This window comes from Lipotes vexillifer, unplaced genomic scaffold (genome assembly GCF_000442215.2).
Source record: "Lipotes vexillifer unplaced genomic scaffold, Lipotes_vexillifer_v1.1 scaffold342, whole genome shotgun sequence".
NCBI lineage: Eukaryota > Metazoa > Chordata > Mammalia > Artiodactyla > Lipotidae > Lipotes > Lipotes vexillifer.
Window position 1 is genome coordinate 848,302 of NW_006786802.1, and position 10,554 is coordinate 858,855.

At 57.0% G+C, this 10,554-nt stretch overlaps 1 protein-coding gene across 1 annotated transcript; it reads right to left on the bottom strand.

Annotated features, from left to right (window-relative positions):
• Nucleotides 1–4,398: 4,398 nt before the first annotated feature.
• On the bottom strand, nt 4,399–10,319 carry IRX6 (iroquois homeobox 6). Its single transcript, XM_007459451.1, has 6 exons — nt 9,738–10,319; nt 8,471–8,728; nt 7,705–7,814; nt 7,218–7,510; nt 5,822–6,424; nt 4,399–4,846 (listed from the first exon to the last, which is right to left on the bottom strand). Exons 1-6 carry the CDS (start codon nt 9,780–9,782, stop codon nt 4,839–4,841), a joined length of 1,317 nt encoding a protein of 438 aa, XP_007459513.1. The 5' UTR covers nt 9,783–10,319; the 3' UTR covers nt 4,399–4,838.
• Nucleotides 10,320–10,554: the final 235 nt, after the last annotated feature.

Below are 10,554 nucleotides of genomic sequence, written 5' to 3' on the forward strand. Positions count from 1 at the left end.
TGCGGTACACGGGCCTCTCACTGTTGTGGCCTCTCCCGTTGCAGAGCACAGGCTCCGGACGCGCAGGCTCAGCGGCCATGGCTCATGGGCCCAGCCGCTCCGCGGCACGTGGGATCTTCCCCGGACCGGGGCACGAACCCGTGTCCCCTGCATCAGCAGGCGGACTCTCAACCACTGCACCACCAGGGAAGCCCGCTAGCTTGTCTTTAACATCTCTCCAACTCTTGGCAAGAATTAGGGGTGTTGCTTTGCCACTGACCAACATTCAAGTAACACTGATCTAAATCTTTGTCTCCACGGCAGCTAGAGCAATTATGAAAGAGCTACATGGTTTAACATGATCCCACCTACCAGGAGAAAGCTGAATCTCAGAGGCATTTGGTGACTTGCCCAAGGACTCAGGTCACTATTTCTCCACCCTCTCCAACTTAGTGTTTAATGAAAATCATGCCAACGGAGGGGTCCTCCACCATATAACTGGGAGACAGCCGTTGGACTCCATTCTTATCCTGATCTCAGAGGAAGGACCAAGCAAGTCCCATTGAGAGGACGAGGGGAAGAGGAGGCATAGAGGGTAGGACAAAGAAGAAGGAGTCATGGAGAACAGTACGACTTGTTGGTTCAGGAAGTTGATTTCAGAAGAGATGTGGGGAAAGAATTTGGTTCAAAATAGAAAGAACTTTCTATTGCAGCCAAGGCTGCAACAGGAGACAGTGAGAGACCCATCCCCTCCATCACTTTTTTTTTTTTGCTTAAGATACGGTCTTCCCTTCCTGGTGTTGGCTTTCCCCAAATATGTAGTGATTCTGGACTGCATGCTTGTGTTTGGGCACAGAATTCTCTTACATGCTGAAGTGCAGGGGACTCCAAAGATGCTTCCAAACCTGGAATCCTAGTTAGTCTTCAGACTGCTTGGACAGGCAAGTTTGTCTCCTAGGTCACCTCCTCCCCCTCCAATAACAACAGATCTTTGAGCTTCAGGATGGGGCGTGGGGAGCCGAACCAGATGAGGCGACTGCATGCCGATCCAGATTAAATCCTGGAGGAAATGTTTGTGCCTGTTACTGGGATGTGATTTATTCTTGGCTAACAGCAGGCATCCTAAGGTCTCAGGCTGAATTTGGGGTCTGGCCACTTGAGGGTCAGCCACAGCTACTCAGATTAGAGGCCCGTGAGGCCTCCTAGGGTGCTTGTCACACAAGCAGATCTTCCAGGCAACCTCCCAGTGGGATTCTTTAGTCATGGGCTGACTTTGATGGTGGAGATCCATGGGCTACATTTTGCCAAACACTGACCAGGGGTGTCTCAGACAGCCATGTCCCAGGGAAATGTGGGCAGTGGGCTGGGGGGGGTGCTCTCAGCCAGGATATGGGGGCAGGTCCAGGAGGCACCAGAAGTCCTTTTCCACTGGATATTCCTGAGAAGGAGGAAGGGCAACCCGGAGTCCCAGAGGCATGAGACAACAGACTCATAGACAGAGTATCAAAGACAAAGGCTCTTATTCATAATGGAATAAAAGAATTTTAAAATAAGAGAATGCATTAACAGTAGAGCTCAGTGGTTTAGAATCAGTCCTACTTGGGGTTTGACTTCTTTACTTGCTAACTGGATAACTGACATCAGGTTATTCTACCTCTCTGAGTTTCTGTTTCCTCATTCGGTAGATGGACACACGAGTAAGCGTAATACAATGGTCCCTGGGACCCTTGCGACATATATAAATGAGTCCGTGCGTTTAAAGGACATGGAATTGAGTCTGGCACGTGGTAAAGGCTCCAGAAGCTCTTATCATCATTACCAGGGCCATAGGATGTTTGAGCCAAAAGTGATCACAGAGATCATCTAGGGAGTCCAATGCCAACGTCGTGACTCCTGGCAGGAAAGGAGTCAATAAAGGAAGAAAACACGTGTTGTGGCTCCCTTGGTTCAGCTTCCTCTCTCTATCCAGTCCCCTAATGGTTCTCCCCAGCTGAGGGAAGGAGCAAGTGAGCCATCAAGGGAGTTTGGAGGGCCACTCCTACAGTCTCTCCAAACCTGAGAAAGTCACCTTGCTGCCTTGACTGCCACTCACTTTGCAGGGCTCACAGGCCAGCTGTCTGCGGGCCCCAGCAGGCTCAGCTGAGGACGGCAGGGTGCATCCTCCCTCCCCTTGCTCTGGTGTTTAATCAAAACAGTATTCAAAATATGATTCTTGCAGATTAGATTGGGAGATTTGCAGGAGGCTCTCAGTGGGGGCAGAGACGGTGGGAACAGATTGCCGCTGGGGGCCGGAGGCTGGGATAATCACAGGCTCAGACTCGCCATTCTCAGGCCTTCACCTGTGCTCCTGGAGCCCACCATCAGCTCCGGAGTGAACACTGAGAACCAGGATGGAGAACTGGATCATCTCTGTACCTGACAGCTGGGGAAACTAAGAGAGGGGAAGGGGGCTGTCCATGGCCACATAGCAAGGTAGTAATGGGATTGAGGTGGTCAAGCCATTTCCTGGGATTCAAGGCTACTCTTTTTGGCCCTTCTGACACGCCTCTGCCTCCAGCTAACCAGGCCCAAGGTCTTTGGGACAACCCTGGGCCGCAGGCTGGTGCTCTGGGCTGTGGTGGGGAGAGGCTGGACCTCCCAGACAAGAGAGAGAGACCACCTTTAGAGGTCCTGCTTGATAGCTGGCTCAGTGTCCTATAAAGGCTGAATGGCTGGAGGCAGGGTGCAGGTAAACCCTCCGCCAACTACCATCCTCCACTCTCTGCATCCTAGGCCCACATGACCTCGGGCTTAGGTGGGTCGCTTCTCTCTGGCCTTCACTTTCCCATCTGGAAATCTGACTCGATGTGATGCTAAGGGCCCCTCGCCTCTCCACTAAATGGTTAGCAGGAGCCCCGCTCCCAACTGGAGGCCCGAGGAACAACCTTCTGCAGCCTCCCGAGGGGGTTTACCTGGCCCCCTAGGAGGGGCTGGGGTCGAGAGCGCCTTGAAAGAAACCTCTAGCTAATGCGCTTTATTACAAGCGTTAATCCCGCAAAGCCGACTGGAAATAATGTTTATCTTTTCGCAGTTTAATTTCCCGAACCCTAAGCCGCAGGTCAGTGAGGGCGACTGGAGGGTCCCCGGGGAGGCTGGGCGTAGGAGCAGCTGTCGCCCAGGAGCAAGACTAAAGCAGAGAGGTGGTTTCCCAACAGGAAGCTAGGGAGAGGGGCAGGAGCTAAAAGGGGCCTTGAACCCTCAATGGAGAGCTGGCCCCTCTTCACCACCTTGAGCCAGTCCCTGCACTCCCATCTGGCCTCAGTTTCCTCATCTGAGGAAGGGGTTTGTGCTTTTGTAATTCATTATCTGACTGTTCTATAGAAAAGAAGGCAGGGTGGTGGTGGGGGGAGGTGGCCTGTTCCCTTCGGTTCTTTTTTAACCCCCTCGTTACCTCGCTGCAGCCTTCAAGGTTCTTAAAATCTCCCAAGGATGCGGATCCTTCCCGTCCCAGACTTCAGCGGCCCGTCAGCTGGCAGGGTGCTGGTCTGGAAGGCTGTCACTCAGCCACCTCCGGCGGGGCTGGAGCCCAGCAGTGGAGACACAGCTTCCCGAGGATCCAGCCCCTAGGCGCACACCCCAGCTGCCTTCCCTCCCGCCTTCCCGTCCGCATCAGCTGCCCGGACCTCCCCACTAGGGCGCTGTCCCGGGTTCGCCTCCGTCTCTCCTCGTGTGCAGCGGCGAACGCACTCGCTGGCTAAAGCCGAAGCCACTGCGTCGAGGACACGAACTCAGGGCTGGCAGCGGCATCTTTAAATGTCTCATCTCCGCCCCCGCACTCGCCAGCCCTACTCCAGACGCCGCTAGCCAGGGGGGCAAAGCCCCCTTCCTCGCCCGTCAGCTCCCATTGGTTGGCCTGTACCGGAAGTGTTTGCTGGCACTAGATTAAATGGAAAGAATGCCCCCTCTCGCTTCTCATCGACCCGGCGAGCTGTCACACTTGGCCGCTGGGGCAGAGGGGAGGAGCGCCGGGGTCCCAGCGGTGCGCCCAGGGCCGGACAAGAGGATCCCCATCGCCCCTCCTCCCAGCAAACTTAAAGCCCAAGTACGAACCCGGAAACAAATGCAGCTTCCACACAAATATCCTGACGGCTCCACGCCGCCTCTTCCCCGTCCCCAGTGCCTGCCCCCCTCCCCGACTCCCAGGAATCGTCCGGGCGTCTGCCGGGCTCTGCGAGTTGGCTGGGGCCGCAGTTCGGTTGGCTAAGCCGCAGGCTCCGTGGCCTTGACCATTCCCTTGTCAGTTTCTCTCTGTCAGTTTCAGCTAGCTCTGAAAGGGACTGAAATCTGCATCCTGTCCCCAGAAGCACATTTCATCCGCCCCTCCACCCCGACCTTATCAGGCTCCCCTGGCGCAAAGAGGCCGCACAGCTTGGGTTCGGTTGGATTATTTTTAAGCACACAAGGAGTGGGGAGGGGGAGAAGACCCACGTGGTCCTTAGGGGCCAAGTCAGCATTGAAGTTACAAAGTGAGGGTGATGGGAGTGAGCAGGAGAGGGAGTGGCTTCAGACCCTGAATGCAGAGGGGAGAGGGAGACTTGGATACTGAGTCCGTGCACGGTGCAGACTCGCCAAGCCTTCCCCCTTGACCTTCCCCAAGGTGCCCTGCCGCCTCCTCCGTGGGATCTGACAAAATGCACGTCTGCCAGCCACTCCCAGCTCTGCGTGCGAGGAGGGCCGGTAGGAGGGTTTCTGTGTGTCTGTCTCTTAGGCAAAGTGAGAGCCCCAGACCCTGGGGAGGTCTCTCAGCTTCTTAGTGTGGAGGTGAGTTCCAAAAAGTAGGGCTTATTTCCAAGATTCTTCTGCAAATCGCAGCCATCGCGCTAACCTGCTGAGAGAGGAAAGGTTGATTAAAACCGGAGGGCCACTTGGTGGTGATTCCTAGGAAATCTGAGGTCAGTGGTGTCTCATCCAAAGGGAATCAAAGGTCTAGGGGCAATTTGCTTGCCAGAGGTAGCATTTGGACCCCGTTATGTGTAAATTCAAGTAACAGTGTAACCCAATTTTCTAAGCCAGTAGCTAATCCTGAGAGAAATTACTTCAAAGAGCAGAATCTGACAGTAATTACTGGAGGCTGCCAAATGCTTCGGGAATGTCCCTTTGTGGGGTGAAATTCCCTTCCACCAAACACAGCCAGAGAACCAGCCAGGGGCAGGAGACACTGATTGGCAGTCCTGCCCTGCTTGGGGGTGGGCGCGGGGCTTTCCAGGGACAGCACCCACCTGAGCGACGCCCCTAGGGATTTAGTGCGCGGCACAGAGGGCTGCAAGCTGAACTTAAGCACTGGCCTTGAACCGACTGTAGGTATCTGGCCCTTCCCCTCAGACTTCCGGGAAAGCCCTGGTACCTGCCTAACCCTGGCAAAGTCTTGGTACCGGAACAGCAGGAGCCAGCTGGCTTCCTCTGAAGGGCAGGCAGGGGACAAGGGTGCCTGTGCCGGAGAGGGTCATGGTGGTGCCCACCTGGCACATTGGGCTGAACGTTGGAGAGATATTAGCTGTCCATCTCTTCAATGACTTTCTAAGGGTTTTCTAGGCAAGTTACTGTCTCATTCTGAGCTGAGTACTATTATTTGGTTTTACGATTCGGTAACTAGAACTTTTATCTCTAAGCTTCTGTTTCAAGGAGTGCTGTGAGACAGTCTTGCGCTAGGTCTGAACCTGGGCAGCTAGGTCTGAACCTGGGCATGCCGGAGAGGCAGAGAGTGTGCAGCGGCTGGGCCCCCGGGGGGTGGGTGGATGGATGTGTGTGTCGGGGGAAGGTGTCTTTTGGACAGACACTCCCAGCGCCGTTGGGGGCCCACTACCTTCTGCTCCCGACTGGTACTGGCACTGCACTGCCGGCGCCCTCCGCCGCGGGCACGGCGCACAGTCCAGAGGCAGGCCCTGTTGGGCAAACGAGGGGTTTCCAAAGGCTTTGGCTACTCGGGAAGACTCTTCGCACGCGGAGTCTCTGGGGACCGCGGGTCGCGCGCCGGGGCCTGGAGGCTGTCCGGGAATCAGAGGGCACTCAGGACTTCGTGGCCTGGACAGGCTTGGGGGGGCACCTTCGACGCCGCTGGCTGCCGCAGTGTGCGCCAGGGACCAGATGCGCGGTTTCTCGCTGCAGGGGTAGTGCGTGGTCAAAGTGGGGCCTCCTGGCTCGGCCCGCAGGAAGTCGGTTTCTCCCGACCTGGGGGGCTCAGTGAACGAGAAGCGGGGCGCCGCCAGACTGCACTCCTTGCGCTCCGGCCGGCCCTCTCGAGTTGAGGCACACTGTGCCGCCGGCAGCGACTGAGTGTCTTGATGGAGCTCAGCCAGCCTGTCCGTAGCTGTGGCCACGGCCTCCTTTTCATCCGCCTCCTCCTCCTCTTCCTCCTCCAGGTCTTCCAGGTCACTCAGCCCCCGAGCCTCCTGGCTAGCAGAAACGTCTGCGGGAAATCAGGAGCGAGTGAGAAAAGTCCCAGGCCCCAAGGGAAATCCTCGGGAGTGCCCATCCCTGAGAAGCTTTTAGCAAACGCGCTCTGCACTCAGGGCATTCTCGGTGTAATTCACCAGGGTGGCCACACCGCCTCCTACATTTGCCCCTGGGCTGCGGGCGCGCAGCAGGAAAAGAATTCCCGCCCCTAGACCTGCCCCCACCCTTTGGAAGACTCCTCCCCTCCGATACCCCAAGGAAATGTCCACTTTTCGCTGCCTAAGACCTGGATCTCAGTTCCTCAGCCTTAAAAAAGCAAGGGAAAGTTTTTACCCAATTCCAACACCCACAGGTGGCTGGTGTGTATTACTTAATTGAGAAAATATTTACTGAGTACCAACTATGCTCCAGACATCATTTAGGCATTTAGGTATTAGGAACTTAGAGAATACAGCGGTGGATAAGACACTTTCTAGGGGAGTTGACATCCCTGAGGGGGTAAGTATGGCACATAAAGTAGGCTGACGTGATAGAGAATAACTTGGGCAGCTAGTTGGCGTGGGAGGGCCAGGGAAGGCTTTTCGGAGGTGGCACTTTCAAGTCGAGAAGAAGCTGGCTCTGTAGGGAATTCCAGGCACAGGGAACCACACAGGCAAAGGCCCTGAGGCATGCAGGGGTTGCACGCGCGCAAGGGTAAGCAAGGGGGTGCCTTCATAAAAGCTACCCCACGGGGTGGTTGTGAAAAGCCAATTAAACCGCCTGATGGCTGGAAGCCCACGCAGGTTGGGGCAGTGACCATTCGGTACCTTTGGTGTCACCATTTAGGCAGCCCAGCAATTCCTCTGCTCCACCCTCCCCGCCTTTGTTCTTGGGCGTCCACGTCATCTTGTTCTCCTTCTTGAGGCGCCGGCGCGCGTTGGCGAACCAGGTGGACACCTGGGTGAGGGTCATCTTGGTGATGATGGCCAGCATGATCTTCTCGCCCTTGGTGGGGTAGGGGTTCTTGCGGTGCTCGTTGAGCCAGGCCTTGAGCGTGCTAGTGGTCTCCCGGGTGGCGTTCTTTCTGCGCCCAGCACCACCCAACTCCACCGATCCGTACCTGGGGGAGAACTTGACTCACAGTTCTGGGGTGAGGAGCCTGGGGCTGCAGTCAGGAGACTGTTTACGTCCTGGAAGTGAGGTTCTGCTCCCCATCCTAGCACACAGCCCCCCATGCTCTGTGGATTGGTCCTACCTTGGCCAGGAAGGGGGGAAAGGACTTGAGATGCCAGCCACCAATGCCCCATGCCTTACCGGTCATACTGGTACTGCCCCAGGCTCTGCTCATAGGGATAATAGGCTGCCGGTTGCGCCAGGCCGGGTGTAAAGTTCCCTGCAGCCTCCTTAAATTCATACTGTGGATTCTGGTGGGGGAGGAAGGAAGAATTCAGAACTACATCCGGGGAGGAAGAGGGGTGGGGGGTTGCTGAGGGTGTGAACTCTGGAGTCAAGTCTGGTTCCATTTGCAGTACCACCACTCGCATTGGCTGTGTGACCTTGGGCACAGGTGTTTAACCCCTCTATGCCTCAGTTTCCCCTTGGTAAAATGGGATAACAATAATGCCTAGAGGTGACTGAAGAATGCTCGACAGAGTTCCTGGTGCAGAATAAGCAGAGTTAAATATTAGCTGTTAAGATTACTGTTACCACTTGTCCCCCCCAGCCCTTCCCCCCTCCCACCAGCTGGGGAACTTTCTTTACTCCCCTTCCAGAGCTATTCCCTGACCCTTTCTATCTCTGTGACTTTGGGTAAGGTTATTCGGGCCCCTCTGCACCTCAGTTTCCTCATGTGTACCCTGAGCCTAGTGATGACTTGTCTACCAATTCATAGAGGTACAGGACGGACTCCTGTAACTGTAAAGATTTATTTTTCTTTATATACAGTCCTAACCTTTTCCTCTCCTCGGAGTTATGAGTCCTTCCTAGATGGAGATATCACACTGGATTTCGCCCCTGCCGCTCCTGCCCCCAGGAGGGTAGGTTTTGACGCACAGACCCAGGCTCCACCCCAGCTACTCACCAGCGCCCCGTACAGCGTGGGCGGCTCCGGGCTGTAGGGCAGGTAGCCTGCGTAGCTCTGGGCAGCGGCAGCGGCCGAGTAGGGAGCTCCATAGATGCCCAAGGCCGCGCCCAGCTCGGGCCTCGCACTGCCCAGCAGCCGACTGTCGTAGGGTGCGAAGCAGAGCGCGGCCGCCGGGGTGGAGCCTGATGCCACATCTGGGACCGAGCGTGGGGCGGATTCGCAGCAAGTGGCGTTGGAACTTGCAGACACCAGAAACTACGGGGGCGAGAGAGGGGGCACCGGAGGTCAGAGACCGGCGCCTCGGGCTGGCGGGAGCCAGCGGCGGAACTGCCAGATCATTCCTTCATTCAATATAAACTAAATGCCACCTTGTGCTTGTGCTGAGCGTTCTGCTGAGGACTGGGACAGGAATTGTCCGTAGACGCAATTTACCCAAACTGCCTTTATAAATACTCCTAAACCTTTGCTAAAGCTCCAGAGTTCCAGGGGCTCCGGGTTATGGGAAGGTTCTAAAACCCAAATTACAGAAGCCAGCCTCGGCCAGTTCCGTCGCGAGCTCTCCCTCCCCGGAGTCACGGGATCCTACAAAGGCCGAACTTGAAGACAGTCTTAGAGACCACGTCTCACTCCTGCTCCCATTTTATAGATAGGGAATGAGGGCTAGAGAGAGTCGGAGGCTTATCCTAGATCACAAAGCGGGGCAGAGGTCAAGTGGGACTAGTCCTCTGGCACTCTGCAGAGAAACTGAACAGTGGTGGGCTCTCCAGAATTTCCCCAGAAAACCCTGTCTCTGTACAGTACCCACCCAGGTCTGGAAAAATCGAAGGAACCAGAAGCAGAGCGCTTGGACCTGCCCATGGAAAGGGAAGAAAAAGAACAGAGGACAACAAACGAACAAGCCCAGAAAAACAGTGAGATGGACAGGGCTCTGGACTGGAAGTCTGAGACTCTCCTGGCCACCTCGGATATCTGTACAATAAGGAGGCCTCTCTGTAAGATTCCCGAGATCCCACCCACCTCACGGAGCTCGTGGCCAGAGTGCCCAAGTTTCGGGTCCCACGATTTTCCAGCCTACACTGGTGGAGTTGAACGTTCTCAGCCAGGGACTGGGGCTGCCAGAGGGGTCGGTGGTGCATTACCCAGGTGCCCGCTCTCTGACTTCCCCGGGGACTCGTGGGAGAGGGGGGCGTTTACGAGCGGGCTCCTGCACTAGGGCGCTCCCTCCTTCCAGCCCGCCCCCATCACCCAAGGGGGCGGCTCTTACCTGGGAAGCGCTGCCATAAGGGTGTCCAAAGTGCGGGAAGGACATGGTGGCTGTCCGTGACCCACCTCCCTCGTCTCTTGCGAGTTCCCGCCTCTGCCCCGCGGCTCTGCGCCTCCAGCCGTCCGCGGCCTCGGTTCCTTACACGGTTGTCGGTGCCCAGCGCCGGGTCCTCCGCCCGCTTGGCGCGACTGGAGGCAGAGCCGAAGGCAGCCCGGCTGCCAAGCCCTGCGCTCCAGAAGGCTCCCCTCCGGCCCGCGTGGTCCGGAAGACAGAAGGGCCCATGGATGGGCAGGGGAAGGGAGAGGATGCGGGTTCCCAAAAGCGCGCGGTGGCGAGGCAAGGTGAGGCGCGGCGCGGGGCCGTGCAGCTCCCGAGGTGCCCCAGTCCAAGGTGGCCAGAGGCTCAATGTGACGTCACGGTAATCCCGGGCTGCCAGGCGGGCCCCCGAGCCCTGGGGCCCCGGGCCACCAAGCCTGCCAAGCGCAGCCAGCCCGTGCGCGCGCGCGCACTCACCACACTCACACTTGTTCCGGGAGGTCTGCGCAGCTGGTGAGGAAAGTCAAAGACCCTGACCGTCTCTGCCTGGCGCAGGATCCTACCGTTTTCGCCTTAAACTCGCGCGCGCGCGCGCGCGCACGTACAATCTCACCAAATTACCCGGGAGAAGTAGCGGAAACGCCTCCCACGGCGCCGCGCAGGCCCCGGGAGCAGCGCGCTTCCCTCCGCCCCTGCGGCCCGGAGGAGGAGAGAAGCACCGGGCAGCGAGGGGGGAGAGCGCACAGAAGAAGAGACCGGAGGAGCTACGGGAGAAAAGTGG